We start from the raw sequence: 16,582 nt of genomic DNA, 5'->3' as shown, positions 1-16,582 counted from the left end.
GCAGGTGTCACCCCCAGCTCCCCCCCTGGAGGGGACAGGGAGGTGACCCCCGAGCCCCGGTCACATCCCTGTCCCATCCCTGCCACATCCCTGTCCCATCCCTGTCACATCCCCGCCCGCTGTCACGGACCCAGGGCCCGGCTCGACCCGCACCGAGTGAGAGTTGTGACTCAGCCGCCCGCTGGCAACATCCCTATTAATAGTGGGCTCTGTGAAAATTAATTAATCCAAATTAATTAGGGGGTTGGGAGGGCCCGAGCGCTCCCCTTTAATCAGTGGGTATTTATAACACGGCAGCCCTGGCACGTGTCCCACATTCCCACAGGGACCCCGAGCAGGTCCCGCACCCGGGGGGACCCCAGTCTGTCCCCAATGTCCCCAACCTCACCCGCAGCTGTGACAAAGAGCGAGACTGAGGCGAGCAGCCCCCCCGGGGGGCAACACACGGGAATTTGGGGTCCCAAAGCCCCAGGGGAGTTTTGGGGAGCGAGGGCAGGGAGGTCCCCGGGTTGTGCTGAGCCCTCGCTGCGCCGCTCCGAGGGCTCGGGGAGGCTCCCACGGGCTGGGGTGGCCCTGTCCCCACCCTGTCACCCAACTCACGGGACAGGAATTGGCTTCCTGCAGCCCCATCCGGCCCCGGGATGACGGGGGGACAGGGCTGGGACATCCACAGAGCCCCACGTCAGGGGACCGAGATGGTCTCTTGGGAAAGCGGCGGCTGAGTCAGGAGCGGGACAGGTTTGGGGTGAATCACCGGCCCCGGAGCCAGGCGGGCCCGTGACTCCCCGGCCCTGGAATTCCGGGAGCCGGGACGGGGTGAGGAAGGGGCAGAGGCTGCGGTGGCCCCACAACAGGAGGGGGACGTGGGAAAGGCGCCTCCAGGGTTTTTGTCACCCCGGGATTCCCAGCGGGACCGTCCCCACGGGCAGGGGGGGCTGACCCGGCCTCGGGGACCCCGAGGAGGTCAGGAGGGGACAACAAAGGGACCGCTGGAACCTGGAGGGACCGAGGCCATCTGGGGACAGGGACCGAGGCCATTTGGGGACAGGGACAGGGACCATGGAGGGACAGGAACCATCTGGGGACAGGGCCCGCACAGGGACTTGGGCCACACAGGAGCAGAGGACCCTGTGTGACAGAGTGACCACGTCCATCCCCCAGGGAGGGGTCAGTGTCCACTTCCACATTCCTGGGCTTGTCCACAACCTGTCAGGGTTGGGAACCCCAGCTAGGGCTGGTCCCTGTGGCCACCGCGGTGTCCGGCCCGCCAGTGGCTCCTGCTGGTCCCATGGGGCTGCTCGGAGGGGCCGTGGGGCAGCAGCAGGTGCCCAGAGCCACCGCTGGTGTCCCCAGAGCCACCGCGGTGTCCCCAGCCCGGCCACTGCCGCTCCTCCCATTCCCAAGGATGGAAAAGGCTCTTCCAGAGCCCCGGCGATGGGATGGGGAGACAAGATCGGCCCAGCCCCGGCACCGGCAACTGGAGCAACTGGTTTAGCTGGGTCAAAGTGGAGCAGGGGAGTCGCGGTGGCTGAAACCTGTTCCAAGCTGTGTGTAAAGCTCCTGGCATGTCCCTCGCTGCTCCCGCTTTGGAAAGAGCTGCTCCTGGGAATGTGCCAGCCGGGCGTGCTCCGGCCCGGCCGCGGGCTCCGGGACACCCCGGCAGTGTTGGGGTTCAGCCTGGGGCACCTCGGTGCTGCTGTCCCGAGGAGTTTGGGGCTCTGGGAATGCGCGGCCGGAGCCTCGGGAGCGCTCGGACGCTCCGGCCGGGGCAGCGCCCGGCGGTCCTGGCTCTGTCCCCTCTGTCCCCGCCTGGCAGGGAGCGTGGCCCGGGTTATTTTTGGGGGTGGCCTGGCGCTGTCACAAGCAGCTGCTGCCCCAGTGACGTTCCCCGAGCTGCCGAGCCCTTCCGGGGACAGGGACACAACGAGTGAGTGCCACCGGGGCCCCTCCCGGAGCCCCAGCCCCCCCGGCCCTGCCCCACACCCCAAAATGGGAGCTGTGGCCAGCAGGGACCCCCAATTCCAGCCGGGACCCCCAATTCCAGCCGGGACCCCCCACATCCATCCAGGACCCCCCGGTTTCCCCATTCCCAGGGCAGGGGAGGGGTCCTGGCCCCCCAGGACCGGCAGTTTTGGGGTCCCCAGGCAGGGCCCTCCCCAGCCACGGGGACAGGAAGTGCGGGAGATGGAAACAGAGGCAGCAGGGTGTAATTAACCCCAAATTAGGGCTGGAAGCCGGCAGGAAGAGCCCGGCACCACCCGGCTCTTGTGAAAACTCAGCTCCGGCTTGAGGGGGGTCCCAGCTCCTGCGGGGGGAGCTCCCAGAGAGGGGGAGACGAGGAATTTGGGGGCTGAGGGATTTGGGGTGCTGAGCTCCCCAGGGATGCTGGAGCCGGGGAGGCTGCGGGGGTCCGGCCCGGGCAGATCCGGGGCCGTAACGGGATCCGCGGGATTATCAGCATCACCCAGGCCAGCTCGGAATCCGGTTTCTTGGCCGAGGCGTTGCTGGAGCAACGTCTGGCCCGGGATTGTGGGGCCTTTTCAGCCGGACAAGAGGCCTTTGAGAGCGCGGGGGGCCCCGCGGAGTCACCCGATAGCCCCCGCCGCTCCCCCCGGGCCCCGCTGGCTCCCGTGGCGAGCCCGAGGACACCGGATACCTTTATCGGTGCCGGGAGCGGGGCTGGCGGCGGCTGCGGCCCCGCGGCTGCGGCCCCGCGGTGCTGACAGATGGGGGATGCCGCCGGTGACACCGCGGGGTCACGGCGTGGCCACCTCGGTCACCCGGGGGTCCCCGGCGGGGATTGACCCCGGGGAGGGATCCCGGTGCCCGTCCCGACCCTCTCGCCGGTTTTTCCGCATCCCGGAGCATCCCGGGGGTGGCGAGGGGAGCCCGGGGGTGGCACCGGGAGCCCCCTGAGGTGCCGCTGTCGCCCCGTCCCTGCCCGGGGGCTCCGGGGGTGCTGCTGCCCGGGGTCACCCCGGGGGCTGTGGCCCCCAAAGGCGGCCCCCGCGGGGGTGGCCGGCGGTGCCAGCCGGGCTGTCCAGCCCCGGTATCGGATCCTCCCGGAGGGAGGGGGCTTGGAGCTTATTTAACGTGCCCGGCGGGGCCGGGCGGGCGCACTCGGAGCACGGGGAGCTCAGGTGAGCACAGGTGCCTCTGTCCCCAGCACCCCCAGCCCCCGGGAACCCCCCCAGCCCCCGGGAACCCCCCCAGACCCCCCGCTCCTGCCCAGAGGGGGGCGGGTGGTGACATTCGGGGGTGGCACCGGGACAGGGGGGGGCTGCCGGGTGACGTGCTGGGGGTCCCGCAGCCGCAGCCATGGGATCGCAGCTGGAAGGGGCCATGGAGACCCTGATCAATGTCTTCCACCACTACTCGGGCAAGGAGGGCGACAAGTACAAGCTGAGCAAGAAGGAGCTCAAGGAGCTGCTGCAGAGCGAGCTGGGATGTTTCCTGGAGGTAACTGGGACCAGTTTGGGGGCCTGGGGGTCTCCCTTTCCCCCATCCCCTGGGGGAACGGCGGCTGCCCGGCCCCGGGGCTCACCCTGTGCCCCCCCAGACCCAGAAGGACGCGGGGGCCGTGGAGAAGATCATGCAGGACCTGGATGAGAACGGCGACGGGGAGGTGGATTTCCAGGAATTCGTGGTCCTGGTGGCCGCCCTGACCGTGGCCTGCAACACCTTCTTCTGGGAGAACGCCTGACCCCCCTGCTGCCACAGCCGGACGAGGGCTCCCAAAATCCAGAGTCCCCCACCCAGCCACCCCCCAGCTCACCCCCTCCGCTCCCCAGCACTCCCAGGGGATCCCGCTGGGATCCAGCTCCACAATAAAGGCACCGACCCAGGCCCAGGGGTGTTGTCAGCTCCTTCATTCCCGGCATCGGGATTCCTGCCCCGTCCCCCTGCGAGTGACCCCGGGGAATATTCCCACTCTGGGGTCACGGGGAAAGGCCACCCTGGGTCATCCCAAGAGCTTGGAGACACCCCTGGATCCACCCTGGATCCACCCTGGATCCACCCTGGGATCCACCCGGGGCAGGGTGACCCCGGGGCGGGTGATCCCGGCCGGTGTCGGGGTGTGGGACACGGGAGCAGCGGGCTTTGGGAAGGGGGTGACAGGCTGGGACTCGCTGCAGGTGGCTCCAGAGGCGCCGGCACCGCGCCTGCGGGGCTGGAGGAACCGGTTGGGATCTCCTGGCCCAGTGGGATGGGATGGTGGCCAAGGGCCCCACCAGGGCCACCAGCGCCATCATCCGCCCGCGATCCCGGCTCGGATCCTCGCTCGGGATCCTGCTGGGATGGACAGCGGGAAAGGGGCTGCTCCCAGGGATGGTGGGGTCAAGGAGCAGGGGGACAGGGTCCCCAAGGACACGGTGGGACACTGGGAGTGTGCTGGGCCAGGGGCTGGACCTTACAGATCCCTTCCAACTCCACAATTCCATAATCCCCGGATCCTCTATGATCCCAGGAGTCTTTATTTTGTGATTCCATAATTCCGAGGGTCCGTGACGACTCCATGGCAGCGGAACTGTCGATGGAGCCGATAAAGCTGACACGGAATTCACGCCCCCGCAGTTCCGTGGGGTTCGGGGGTTCCGCCTCCATGTGATTCCATGACTCCATGGCTCCCGCGGTTCCCTCCAGAATTCCATGACGAATCCATGGCGACATCGCTCCCTATGACGTCACGGCCGCCCCACCCCGATTCCCGCCAGAACGTTCCCGCCTCCCTTTGCCCCGCCCCTTTCCCCGCCCCCTCCGGGGCCGCACCAACCACGGCGCAGGGGCGGGGCTCGCGCTGCAGTGGGCGTGGCCCAGCGCGCGGCCGCCATTTCGGCGGGGGCGGGAGCGGCGCCGGCGCCATTTTGTCGCGGGCGGCTGAGGGAGAAGCGGCGGCGGCGGCGGCGGCGGGAGCGGGCGGAGCTCAGCGCCAGCCCCGGCCCCGCGCCGGCCCCACACCGGCCCCGCACCGGCCCCGCATTCACCCGCCCGCCCGCCGGAGCCACCGGAGACCTGGCGACCGTGTGCTTCGGTGAGTGGCCGGCGCGGGGGCGGGGCGTTCCGGAGGGCCCGGGGGGTCCCCTCATGGCCCGGGGGGGCCCCCTCAGGGTCGGGGCTTTTCCCCCTGACCGGGCTCCGGAGCCGAGGGGGGCGGAGCGGGTTTGTGGTTTTTTTCCTCAGGAAAAAAAACGCTTCAAAAGCCACTTCAAATAGAAGAAGCCGCTCTGTGTTAAAAATAATTTAAGACAGGAGTAAGGATTTCTGTTGTCTCGATTTCTGCCCGTAAATCCTCTCAATAAAGCGGTTTTTTGAGGGTATTACAGAGTGAGCGCATCCCGGCCGTCATCCACCCGTTAAATTTGCTGCTAATTATAAATTAAATTAATTAATCGATCCGCAGAGCTCGGGGGCTGGAACTCAGCATGTTTCTGTAGCATCCAGCACTGGGGGGGATTTAAATCCCTGCACTGAGGGAGGTGAAACCTGTGTGTTTTTAAAGGATGTTATGCTTTTGTAGCATCACCGTGGAATTTTATTCCAGATTTTATTCACTGTGCCCTTAAAACTGGGGCTTGTACCTTGTTAATAATGAGAACATTGGAAATGTGGATGTGTCACTGTGCTAAAGGCACTTGGTTGCCATTTACAGCTTTATTTCTGTGTTATTACTCAAAAAGGGTAAGATATTCACTGTAAAAAGATACTTTATTTTACCTTTAGTAAAAATTAACTCCCACGTTTATTAAACTTGGTAAAGGGCTAGAAAACATTAAAAATACATAAATACAATATCTATTACCTGCCTCATTCTTAATTCTCTCCGCACAGAACAGAGGTTTCTTAATGTTTCTCATATAAATATATAATAATTGTATAAATTTGATGTCTTCAGTTCTGTTTTGCATCTTTGCCCTGAAGATGGCATTTGGTTGCCATCTTCCTGCTGTTTTTTTTTATTATTCCTTGTAATATTGCTGAAACATTCACTGTAAAAAGATAAAATTTTGGTAAGGGGGAAATAAAGGAACTCCCTGATTGATTAAAACTCGAAGAGGATTAAAAAACATAAAAAATCCCAGAATCAGAACGGAAAAATTCTGGCAGAGGGCTAAAAATCACTGAAAATAAATTAATATATTATGCATAACCTGCCCTAATCTTGATTTCCTCCACCTAAGGAGTCAGAATGGAAGGGATTTTTAATTTTTAGCGGTATAAACGTGTAATAAAAGTCTGAATTTTCCTCTTTTGGGCCCTGTTTTGCAGATTCTCTGAAGATGGCTGCACAGTCAGCACCGAAGGTCGTGCTAAAGAGCACCACCAAGATGTCTCTGAACGAGCGGTGAGGAAGCCAACGGCACCTTCAGCTCCTAAGAAACCATATTTTTTTATTTTTTTTTACTTAATTCTCACTATCCAAATCCAAAACCCACCGTGGTTTCCGCCCTCTTTTAACCTCGTCGAGCGAGCGGGTGCCTCCACACCCGCCTTACCCTCCGACCCCTGCGGCACGCAAGGTTAAAAGGGCCAAATTCCGGAGGGATTTCTCCGTGATTTTAGTGTTGATTCGCCTCGTAAATCCGGTGGGATGTGTTGTAAGAGCAGAGACCAACCTCACACCCTCCCTGTCTCTCCCACATGTTTTGACATTGGTATTTTGGCTCTGCTGCCGCGCCCCAGGGTCCCGCCTGCCCGGGTGGGCTCTGTAAGAGGCCGGCGGCGGCCCCGGAACCGGCCCAAAGGTCCTTTTGGGCCTTGTAAGAGGCAACAGCTTCGCTTCACCTCCATCTCTCTCTGTCCTTCGAGCTCTCCCCGTGGCTCATCCCGCTGGGTTTTCCCACCTGTGGCTCCTCTGTGAACGACTAACGGGTGTCCCGCTGGGCACTTTGGGCTGGAACACGCTGGGATGGGGCAGCTTTTGCTCCAGCGGTGCTGCAGGGAGGTGTGGCCCGAGCTCGGGGACACCTCTGCTGGCTCATTCCCCCCTCCATCAGCCCAAACTCCTCGTTTTTTGGGGTGGGTTTTGCTCGCCAGCCCTCCCAGGAAGCCGCCGGGGTGCCGCTCGGGAGCTTTATTCGCCGCCTCGCTGCGTGTCGGCTCTTCCATTGAGGAATTAAAACTGCAGATCAATTCCCCAAGCGGCCTCATTGCAGGAGAACCATTGGGTGGAATTCAGGAGCTGCTTTGGGTGGCAGAATTCTGTGGAATTGTTAAGGTTGGAAAAGGCTTTAAGGTGATCCCTTCCAACCTGGCACCGGAGGACACCGAGCGTGGTGTCTCCCCAACCGACCTCCTGGAATTTTGACACTTCTCCCCCAGATTTTTTTTTTTGGGGGGGATGTTGATTTGGCTTTTGCTGTTCTGTTTCTCCCCTCCCCATCACGCCCATCCCCGCTTCCTGCTGGTTGTCACCCCTTCTGCCATCTCTAAACCCACTAACCTCCGGCTTTCTCATTCCCACTGGAAACTTCCACCTCATTCCTGCCTCTCCGGTCCTCGCGGCCAGCGAGGGATCCGGGATCCCATAAGTGCCACTCTTTGCATAAGGTTCATGGGAGCTGGAGCCCCACCCGAGCACCGTGAAATGCCGATAATTGTGTCTTTTAAGCTTTAATTAAACCCCGTTTTATTCGACCTTGAAGCTTCACTAACATGCTGAAGAACAAACAGCCGATGCCGGTGAATATCCGGGCCACCATGCAGCAGCAGCAGCTGGCCAGCGCCCGAAACAGACGGCTGGCCCAGCAGATGGAGAACAGACCGTCTGTGCAGGCCGCTCTGAAGCTCAAACAGGTGAGGGGAAAGGGGATTTGGGCCTTGCAGGATGTGGAAAAAACAGCTCCGGAAAGAGGAGGAGGAGGAGGAGGAGGCCAGAGAGAGGAAGGGGATGGAGGGTGAGTGTGGGGAGCTGCTGGAGGAGGGAGGGGGGGCCCTTCTGGCTCCCCACAGCTCCCTGGCCGGAGGCTCAGCTTGGAATTGGGAGGATTTTTTCCTGGGAAGGGCAGTGCTGGATGTGGCACTCGGTGCCCTGGGCTGGGGACAAGGTGAGGGTTGGATTCAGTGGTCTGGGAGGTCTTTTCCAACCTGCAGACTTGTGGGATTCGGTAAAAAAAAGGTGTTGGAAAATGTCCAGAGGAGGAAGAGGAGGATGGAGAAGGAGGAGCCACGCGAGGAGTGGCTGAGGGCGCTGCAGCTCCAATCCCTGCTCCCAGGGGATGATCCAGGGAATGGCTGGAGCTGTGTTGGGGGTTTAGGCTGCAGATCAGGGAAGGTCCTTCCCCCTGAGGGTGCCCCGAGGCTGGCAGAGCTCCAGGAGCGTCTGGACAGCGCTCCAGGGGTGCACAGGGTGGGATTTTGGGGTGTTTGTGCAGGGGCAGGAGTTGGCCTGGATGATCCTGATGGATCCCTGCCACTCATGGCATTCCATGATCCTAAAAATGACATTCCTGGGAGGGACTTGCAGAAGATTCCGGTTTTTTCACCTCGGATCAGTAACACATCGGCATTCCCAGGTTGTGGGTGTCGGGTGCTGGCTGTTGATGTCTCCTCTCTATTTTTCCAGAGAAATGGCTCATCCCGGGGTCCGGGAGCTGCCGAGCGCTTCACCTCACAGTCCCACGGCAGCGACAGTCGCTGCCAGTCGGTGCCAGCCCTTAAACATCCCAGGGGACCAAAAATTCCCGTGCTGGTGGCTTGGGAGTGCAGGCCTGGCTGCCAGGCACGGCCCCGGGGCTCGTTGTGTGTCATTCCCCGCTCCCAGATTGCTGCATGACTCCTGTCCCTCCTCCCACGTCTTCTCTTCCAGAAGAGCTTGAAGCAACGCCTCGGCAAGAGCAACATCCAGGCGCGGCTGGGCCGGCCGGCGGGGACGCTGGCCCGAGGAGCCCTGGGGGCCCGGGGGCTGGCCCTGGGCCAGCGGGGGCTGCCCCGGGGGGCCCTGCGGGGCCGCGGCGCCCGGGCCATGCTCCGAGGAGGGGTCGCGCTCCGAGGTGGGTGCCCTGCTGTTCCCCACCCCTGCCCCAATCCCTTTCCACGCCGGTTCCCGGGTTGAGATCCCGCTGTCCTGGCAGGTCAAGCCCTGCTGTTCCCCACCCCTGCCCCAATCCCTTTCCACGCCGGTTCCCGGGTTGAGATCCCGCTGTCCTGGCAGGTCAAGCCCTGCTGTTCCCCACCCCTGCCCCAATCCCTTTCCACGCCAGTTCCCAGGCTGAGATCCCGCTGTCCTGGCAGGTCAAGCCCTGCTGTTCCCCACCCCTGCCCCAATCCCTTTCCACACCGGTTCCCGGGCTGAGATCCCGCTGTCCTGGCAGGTCAAGCCCTGCTGCGCGGCGGGAGAGGGATCGCCCCGCGGATGGGCCTGCGGAGAGGCGGCATCAGGGGCCGCGGCGGCCCGGGAAGAGGCGGCCTGGGCCGGGGCGCCATGGGCCGGGGCGGGATCGGCGGCAGAGGTGAGTGCCCAGCCCTCGGGAACAACGGGAATTCTGCTGCCGTCCTTCCCGCAGCCACGAGAATTCCCAGCCTGGAATTCAAACGGTGAATCCCAGAGCCGGTTGGGGCTGGCACCGGAGTGGAGCGGGAGGGGAGGGCGGGGATGGAGCTTGGCGGGTCCCGCAGAGCTCGGCACGCGGGCGGTGACCGGTGCCCGGTGTCTCCGTCCCCGCAGGCCGCGGCATGGCCGGGCGCGGCCGGGGCGGGTTCGGCGGGCGCGGCAGAGGCCGGGGCCGCGGCAGAGGCTCGGCGCGCCCCGCGCTCACCAAGGAGCAGCTGGACAACCAGCTGGACGCCTACATGTCCAAGACCAAGGGACACCTGGACGCCGAGCTGGACGCCTACATGGCACAGACAGATCCTGAGGCCGCCGACTGAGGGGCCGGGACTGCCGGGGGGGGCTGGATCCGCCGGGAATCCCCGATGGAAAATTCAGGCTTAGTGTGTTCTTGGATGTTTTGATACTCTCTGTTGTATTAAACTTTTTTTGGATTGTTCTTTCGGGGGGGTTTTGGGATTTTTTTTGGTGGTTTTTCCCTGAGGAGGCACAGGTGGACCAGGGGTCTGTGTGCCTCTGGAGTTTTGGGATGGGTTCCTTGGGTTTTGGGATTGGCTGTTGGATTTTTGGGGTCAGCATTTGTACGTTTTGGGATGGGCAAACTGAACTCACCTGAAGCCAAATCCAGGTTGGCTGTTCTCCTTCCAGACAGCTCAGATCCTTCTGTTCTGCACCAAAAATCCCTGTGGGGCTGGAGCAGGTGGGAAACTTCCTTGTTTTAGTGGATTTGGGGGGCTTGGAGTTGTGAGTCCTTTCGGCACAGGAAATTCAGCGATGTGGAAATGCCTCTTTTCCAGAAGAGACTCCAAAATCCATCACTTTTCCAAAGAAAAGTGGAAGCCAGTGTGACTGAAGGGTCTGTGCTTTGTCACCCACCCCTTCCACACGTTCCTGTTCCTTTGGGATCTTCTGGTGGCTTCAAGGAGGGAGAATTCCCAGAGCTCTGTGGGGTTTTTCCTCTGGAAACGGGATTTTTCTGAATTTACTCCGCAGGGAAGAGGAGGGGATGGGGCAGCACCGGGAACCCACCGGTGGATCTCCGGGATATTCCCGGTGGGATCTCCGGGATATTCCCATGGGCTCTCCGGGATATTCCCGGTGGGATCTCCGGGATATTCCCGGTGGGATCTCCGGGGTCCGGGATATTCCCATGGGATCTCCGGGATATTCCCATGGGATCTCCGGGATATTCCCGGTGGGATCTCCGGGATATTCCCGGTGGGATCTCCGGGGTCCGGGATATTCCCATGGGATCTCCGGGATATTCCCATGGGATCTCCGGGATATTCCCATGGGCTCTCCGGGATATTCCCAGTGGGATCTCCGGGATATTCCCATGGGCTCTCCGGGATATTCCCATGGGATCTCCGGGATGTTCCCATGGGATCTCCGGGATATTCCCGGTGGGATCTCCGGGATATTCCCGGTGGGATCTCCGGGATATTCCCGGTGGGATCTCCGGGATATTCCCATGGGATCTCCGGGATATTCCCGGTGGGATCTCCGGGATATTCCCATGGGATCTCCGGGATATTCCCGGTGGGATCTCCGGGATATTCCCGGTGGGATCTCCGGGATATTCCCGGTGGGATCTCCGGGATATTCCCATGGGATCTCCGGGATATTCCCGGTGGGATCTCCGGGATATTCCCGGTGGGATCTCCGGGATATTCCCGGTGGGATCTCCGGGATATTCCCGGTGGGATCTCCGGGATATTCCCGGTGGGATCTCCGGGATATTCCCGGTGGGATCTCCGGGATATTCCCATGGGATCTCCGGGATATTCCCGGTGGGATCTCCGGGATATTCCCATGGGATCTCCGGGATATTCCCGGTGGGATCTCCGGGATATTCCCGGTGGGATCTCCGGGATATTCCCGGTGGGATCTCCGGGATATTCCCATGGGATCTCCGGGATATTCCCGGTGGGATCTCCGGGATATTCCCGGTGGGATCTCCGGGATATTCCCGGTGGGATCTCCGGGATATTCCCGGTGGGATCTCCGGGATATTCCCGGTGGGATCTCCCGGACCCGGCGGCGCCGGGGGCGGGTCCCGTCTGGGGCTCGGTTCATGAGAGCGCGGCCCCGATTGGCTGGCGGGGCGAGGCCCCGGCTGTTACGGGCGCTGCCATTGGCTGCGGCGCGGCGGCGCCTCACGCGCTCCGGCCGCTCCTTTTGTTATTGTAGGGCCGGAGTTGGGAACGGGATCGGGAACGGGACAGGAACGGGGATCGGGAACGGGACAGGGAACGGGGACAGGGAACGGGGACAGGGCTGAGCCTGCGGGGACATCAGGCCAGGGGGCTGCAGGCACAGCCGTGAGCCGGAGGAGATGCGGCGGGAGCCGGGCCGCGAGTGACGGCAGCCGGGGGCGGAGGTGAGTGGAGCCTGAGCCATCACGGGTCCCGCTGGTGTCCCCTCCTTTGGATCCTGTCACCCCTCAAAGCCCCAGTGCCACCCCTGTCACCTCCCCGTGCCCCGCGGTGTCCCGGGAACATCCCGGGCAAGCGCCGGGACTCGGGGCGTGGATGAGCCGGGATTGTCCTGGCCCTGCGGGGTGAGGATGGAGCCAGGGACGAGCCGGCTCTGCCCAGCTCCAGCAAACCCGGCTGGGATGAGTTTTACAAAGGGACAGAGCTGCCTCTGACCCTTCCAGTGTTCCCTTGGCACCCATCCACTGCAGCCGGGGGGACCCCAGGTCCCTTCTTGCACCGCTTTCACCCCAAAACAAGAGGCAGAGGATGGGCAGGGAATGCTGGCGCTGAGACAGCACCGGGATCCCCGGGATGAGATCCCCGGGATGAACCCCAGAGCCTGGCGGGGGGCTGAGGCTCCCTGGGGTCCCTCCAGCACCCCCAGAAGTGTCCCCATCCCGTGGTGGCATCTTGGAGGAGCCTGGCACAGGGGGACAAGCGGGGGGGCTGGCAGGACAGCCAGGCTCGCTCCCCAGCCCAGATAAGGAGCAGGGAGCCGCGGTTTGTTGTGTCTGCCGCCATCCCAGGGATTTTCCAGGGCTCTGGAACGCTGCATCCCGGCTCTGGCAGGGTCTGGCAGGGAGGCAGGAAAGGGAGAAGCCGGGGAGAGAGAGGGGTTAAGGAGCGGCGCCAGGCTGGGCTCTGTTTAGTCTGGCGGCGGCGGCGGCTCCGTCCCCGCGGCACCGGACACGGCCCCGCTCCCTGCCGGGCTCGGGGACAGCTCTCTAAACCCTCCCCGGCTTCCCCAGGCTGGGGACAAGCTCTGGGGCTCGGGCTGAGCCAGCCAGGGAACACGGAACCCAGCCCCGGGGTGACCGATGGCAGTGCCACCACCTCCCCCGTGCCGCGCGTCCCCGGTGCCAGCAGCCACGCGGCTCGGTGTCCCCGAGGGGACACGCGGGAACCCTCCGTGCCTTGCAGGGCCGCAGCGCCATGTCCCTGGGCAGTGACAGCGGCCCCGGCATCGTGCACAGCCTGCTGTGCCACCGGCAGGGAGGGGACAGCGAGGCCTTCGCCCGCCGCGCCATCCAGAGCCTGCTGAGGAAGCTGAAGGAGAAGAGGGACGAGCTGGACGCGCTGGTGGCCGCTGTCACCTCCGGCGGGGCGCAGCCCGGCCAGTGTGTCACCGTCCAGCGCACCCTGGACGGGCGGCTCCAGGTACCCCGGGACACGGGGGGCTGGGGGTTTGTGTACCCCTGACAACCCTCCCCGAATTCGGGGGTCCTGGGGAGCTCTGGAAGCCGCGAGCGGATGGATCCCCCTGCCCTGCCCTGCCCGCATCCCCCTGCTCGGATCCCCCTGCTCGGATCCCCCTGCCCGGATCCCCTGCCCTGCCCGGATCCCCCTGCCCTGCCCGGATCCCCCTGCCCGGATCCCCCGCCCGCCCCTCCCGGGGTCTGGCAGCGCTCGGGGGGATCGGGGAGGGGGCGTTGTTATGTCTGGACCCCCGGGCTGGCTTGGGGACCCCCCCCCAATTCCCGTCTCGCTCAGGTGGCCGGCAGGAAGGGGTTCCCGCACGTCATCTACGCCCGGCTCTGGCGCTGGCCCGACCTGCACAAAAACGAGCTGAAACCCGTGAAATTCTGCCAATTCGCCTTCGACCTCAAGTGCGACAGCGTCTGTGTCAACCCCTACCACTACGAGCGCGTGGGGACCCCCGCCAGCGGTGAGCAGGGACCCCCGGGACCCCCCGGGATGGGGGGGATTGGCCATGGGGGGGTCACCGGCACCCCCTAATCTCCCCCCCACCCACCTCTCCCGCAGGTCTGAGCGTCCAGAGCACAGGTGAGACCCCGGCCCGCGGGCGGCGGGGAGCCCCCCCCGGAGCCAGCCCCAGCCCCCCGCAGCGGGTCCCCGTGCCCCCCATGGTCTCCGGTGTGTGTCCCCCGCCCTCCCCAGTGCCGCGCCCGGTGAAGGAGGAGTTTGTCCATGACTGTGTGCAGATGGAGCCGCCGGAACCGGGGGCCGAGCCCCCCGCCCTGCCCTACCGAGCGCTGCCCCCCCGGTGTCCCCCTGAGCCCCCCCGTGTGCCCCGGATCTGCCCTGCGCTCCCCACGGCGCCCCAAGGTGAGACCCCCCCTCAACCCCCACCCTGCGGGGGTTTGGGGGCATCGCCCTGAACCCCCCCAGCCACAATGACCCCCCCGTTCCCCTATTCCCCCACAGCGACCCCGCAGGACCCCCTGCTCCCCCTGCCCCACAGCGAGGCCCCCCCAGCACAGCCTCCCCCGCAGAACGGGTACCCCAAACCCCCCCAGCACAGTGAGTATGGGGACACCCCACTGCCCCCCCCGACCCCCCTGGGGACCCTCCTCATGTCCCCCTGTCTCCCCATGCAGGGTCACCGCTGAGCTGGAGCAGTGCCCCCATCCACACCCCGGCTTTGGGGGGGTCCCATCCCGGCAGCCGGAGCCACCCAAAGCCCCCCCAGCACCACCCCAACCACTGCTGTAGGTTTGGGGGGCACTGGCTGAGGGATGGGGGGGGTCTTCATGGTGCTGACCCCCCCTCTCCTCCCCTCTCAGGGCCCCCCCACCATAACCCCGTGCTGCAGCCCCCCGTGTCCACCCACCCTGGTGAGTGCCCCCCACCCTCCTTGGCACCCAAAGGTGCTGTGGTTTTAGGGTGCCCCTAAAATCCACGTTCCCACCCCCCGGCTTCCAGGGCCGGAATTCTGGTGCTCCATCGCCTACTTCGAGCAGGACGTGCAGGTGGGGGAGATCTTCAAGGTGCCCTCCAGCTGCCCCAGCGTGGTGGTCGATGGCTACGTGGACCCCTCCGGGGGAGCCCGCTTCTGCCTGGGGCAGCTCTCCAACGTCCAGCGCTGCGCGGCCAGCGAGAGGGCACGGTGGGTCAGGGGGGCACGGGGGGTCAGGGGGGCACGGGGGGTCAGCGAGAGGGCACGGGGGGTCAGGGGGGCACGGGGGGTCAGGGGGGCACGGGGGGTCAGCGAGAGGGCACGGGGGGTCAGGGGGGCACGGGGGGTCAGGGGGGCACGGGGGGTCAGCGAGAGGGCACGGTGGGTCAGGGGGGCACGGGGGGTCAGCGAGAGGGCACGGGGGGTCAGGGGGGCACGGGGGGTCAGGGGGACATGGGGGGGTCAGGGGGACATGGGGGGTCGAGGGGGACTTGGGGGGTCAGGGGGTACGGGGGGTCAGCGAGAGGGCACGGTGGGTCAGGGGGGCACGGGGGGTCAGCAAGAGGGCACGTGGGGTCAGGGGGGCACGGGGGGTCAGGGGACATGGGGGGTCAGGGGACATGGGGGGTCAGGGGACATGGGGGGTCAGGGGGACATGGGGGGTTGAGGGGGGTTGGGGGGGTCAGGGGGCATGGGGGTTCAGGGGGGCATGGGGGGGTCAAGGGGGGAATCAGGCCTGGAAATGGGGTGGGGGGCACGGTGGGATGTGGGGCAAAAGGGAGATAACGAGGGTAAGGGGGAGGTTAATTATTATTAATGAGGTAAGGGGGATAATTAGGGTAAGGGGGATAATTAGGGCAGAAGTGGGGGGATAACGGGGGGACAATCAGGGTGGGCTGGGGCAGGTTGGAACAGGGTGGGGGCTGTTGTGGGGGTCCCTGCTGAGGGTCTCGGCCAGGCTGCACATCGGGAAGGGGGTGCAGCTGGAGCGGCGCGGAGAGGGGGACGTGTGGATGCGCTGCCGCAGCGAGCACGCCGTGTTCGTGCAGAGCTTCTACCTGGACAGGGAGGCCGGCAGAGCCCCCGGGGACGCCGTGCACAAGGTGTACCCCGGAGCACACATCAAGGTCGGGGTCCCCGGGGGTCCCCTGGAGGGGTGGGGGGGGTCTGCGCCCAGGTTTTGGGGGGTTCTGGGCAGGCGGGGGAGCAGTGGAAGCGCCCCAGGAATGGAGGGACCCCCGTGGCCACGCCGAAGGGGGCCCTGGGGTACCCCCCACCCCAAAGCCGCTGTGCTCAGGGGTCCCCCCGTGTCCCCCCAGGTGTTTGACCTGCGGCTGTGCCACCGGCAGATGCAGCAGCAGGCGGCCACTGCCCAGGCTGCGGCCACCGCTCAGGCCGCTGCTGTGGCCGGCAGCATCCCCGGGCCCGGCTCGGTGGGTGGCATCGCCCCGGCCATCGGTGAGTGACCCCTGCCGTGACCCCCTGGGGCTGTCAGTGGCCACCCACCCTCCGTGAGGGACCCCCGTGATGACCGTGGCACCCCCCCAGGGCTGTCGGTGGCCGCGGGGCTCGGCGTGGACGACCTGCGGCGCCTGTGCCTCGTTAGGCTGAGCTTCGTCAAGGGCTGGGGGCCCGACTACCCCCGGGCCAGCATCACCTGCACGCCCTGCTGGATCGAGGTGCACCTGCACCGCGCCCTGCAGCTGCTGGACCACGTCCTGCACGCCCTGCCCGACGCCCACGCCTGACTCTGGAAGGAACAGCCAAAAAAAGAGGAAAAAGAAGAGGAAAAAACGAAGCAAAGTGACCAAAAATGTGTTGGTTTAGCAGTTATTTAGCGGATAGGGTCGGGGTTTGTGGCCTGGGTGAAGTGTGGCCCTCGGCGCCCATTTCCACCTCCTGGTTTAACTTTTGTATGAA

The 16,582-nt window shown here is 64.5% G+C and overlaps 3 protein-coding genes across 6 annotated transcripts; all 3 read left to right on the top strand.

The window, feature by feature from the left end:
- Nucleotides 1-129: 129 nt before the first annotated feature.
- On the top strand, nt 130-3,848 carry S100A1 (S100 calcium binding protein A1). 2 transcript variants are annotated; one of them, XM_058860696.1, is made up of 3 exons: nt 130-1,927; nt 3,385-3,459; nt 3,560-3,625. In XM_058860696.1, the coding sequence occupies exons 1-3, from the start codon at nt 1,060-1,062 to the stop codon at nt 3,607-3,609; spliced, it is 993 nt and encodes a 330-aa protein (XP_058716679.1). In that variant the 5' UTR covers nt 130-1,059; the 3' UTR covers nt 3,610-3,625. The 2 variants fall into 2 exon arrangements, with proteins under 2 accessions (XP_058716679.1, XP_058716678.1); XM_058860695.1 differs by having other exon boundaries at nt 1,779-1,927; nt 3,311-3,459; nt 3,560-3,848.
- Nucleotides 3,849-4,816: 968 nt separating this feature from the next.
- Nucleotides 4,817-9,986, top strand: CHTOP (chromatin target of PRMT1). 3 transcript variants are annotated; one of them, XM_058860617.1, is made up of 6 exons: nt 4,826-5,032; nt 6,268-6,343; nt 7,644-7,794; nt 8,810-8,990; nt 9,312-9,449; nt 9,665-9,986. In XM_058860617.1, the coding sequence occupies exons 2-6, from the start codon at nt 6,279-6,281 to the stop codon at nt 9,865-9,867; spliced, it is 738 nt and encodes a 245-aa protein (XP_058716600.1). In that variant the 5' UTR covers nt 4,826-5,032; nt 6,268-6,278; the 3' UTR covers nt 9,868-9,986. The 3 variants fall into 3 exon arrangements, with proteins under 3 accessions (XP_058716602.1, XP_058716600.1, XP_058716599.1); XM_058860616.1 differs by having other exon boundaries at nt 4,828-5,032; nt 8,807-8,990; XM_058860619.1 differs by lacking the exons at nt 9,312-9,449; nt 9,665-9,986 and having other exon boundaries at nt 4,817-5,032; nt 8,564-8,949.
- A 1,736-nt stretch (nt 9,987-11,722) lies between these two features.
- Nucleotides 11,723-16,417, top strand: LOC131590259 (mothers against decapentaplegic homolog 4-like). The gene is made up of 12 exons (XM_058860188.1): nt 11,723-11,927; nt 12,946-13,182; nt 13,516-13,690; nt 13,789-13,809; nt 13,924-14,091; nt 14,191-14,286; nt 14,364-14,474; nt 14,550-14,600; nt 14,689-14,872; nt 15,621-15,789; nt 15,982-16,120; nt 16,211-16,417. The coding sequence occupies exons 2-12, from the start codon at nt 12,958-12,960 to the stop codon at nt 16,408-16,410; spliced, it is 1,539 nt and encodes a 512-aa protein (XP_058716171.1). The 5' UTR covers nt 11,723-11,927; nt 12,946-12,957; the 3' UTR covers nt 16,411-16,417.
- Nucleotides 16,418-16,582: the final 165 nt, after the last annotated feature.

The sequence above is a fragment of the Poecile atricapillus genome, chromosome 33, assembly GCF_030490865.1.
Source record: "Poecile atricapillus isolate bPoeAtr1 chromosome 33, bPoeAtr1.hap1, whole genome shotgun sequence".
Lineage (NCBI taxonomy): Eukaryota > Metazoa > Chordata > Aves > Passeriformes > Paridae > Poecile > Poecile atricapillus.
This window is presented reverse-complemented; position numbering and strand designations above follow the sequence as displayed.

Excerpts from the sequence above, each read along its gene's own strand:
- S100A1 (XM_058860696.1), top strand. The coding sequence starts at position 1,060 with ATGGAGGGACAGGAACCATCTGGGGACAGGGCCCGCACAGGGACTTGG. Across the intron at positions 1,928-3,384 it reads CGGGGACAGGGACACAACGA|GAGGGCGACAAGTACAAGCT; the intron begins GTGAGTGCCACC and ends TACTCGGGCAAG. Across the intron at positions 3,460-3,559 it reads AGCTGGGATGTTTCCTGGAG|ACCCAGAAGGACGCGGGGGC; the intron begins GTAACTGGGACC and ends GTGCCCCCCCAG.
- CHTOP (XM_058860616.1), top strand. The coding sequence starts at position 6,279 with ATGGCTGCACAGTCAGCACCGAAGGTCGTGCTAAAGAGCACCACCAAG. Across the intron at positions 7,795-8,806 it reads CCGCTCTGAAGCTCAAACAG|AAGAGCTTGAAGCAACGCCT; the intron begins GTGAGGGGAAAG and ends CTTCTCTTCCAG. Across the intron at positions 8,991-9,311 it reads AGGAGGGGTCGCGCTCCGAG|GTCAAGCCCTGCTGCGCGGC; the intron begins GTGGGTGCCCTG and ends CTGTCCTGGCAG.
- LOC131590259 (XM_058860188.1), top strand. The coding sequence starts at position 12,958 with ATGTCCCTGGGCAGTGACAGCGGCCCCGGCATCGTGCACAGCCTGCTG. Across the intron at positions 13,810-13,923 it reads TCTGAGCGTCCAGAGCACAG|TGCCGCGCCCGGTGAAGGAG; the intron begins GTGAGACCCCGG and ends CGCCCTCCCCAG. Across the intron at positions 14,601-14,688 it reads CCCCGTGTCCACCCACCCTG|GGCCGGAATTCTGGTGCTCC; the intron begins GTGAGTGCCCCC and ends CCCGGCTTCCAG.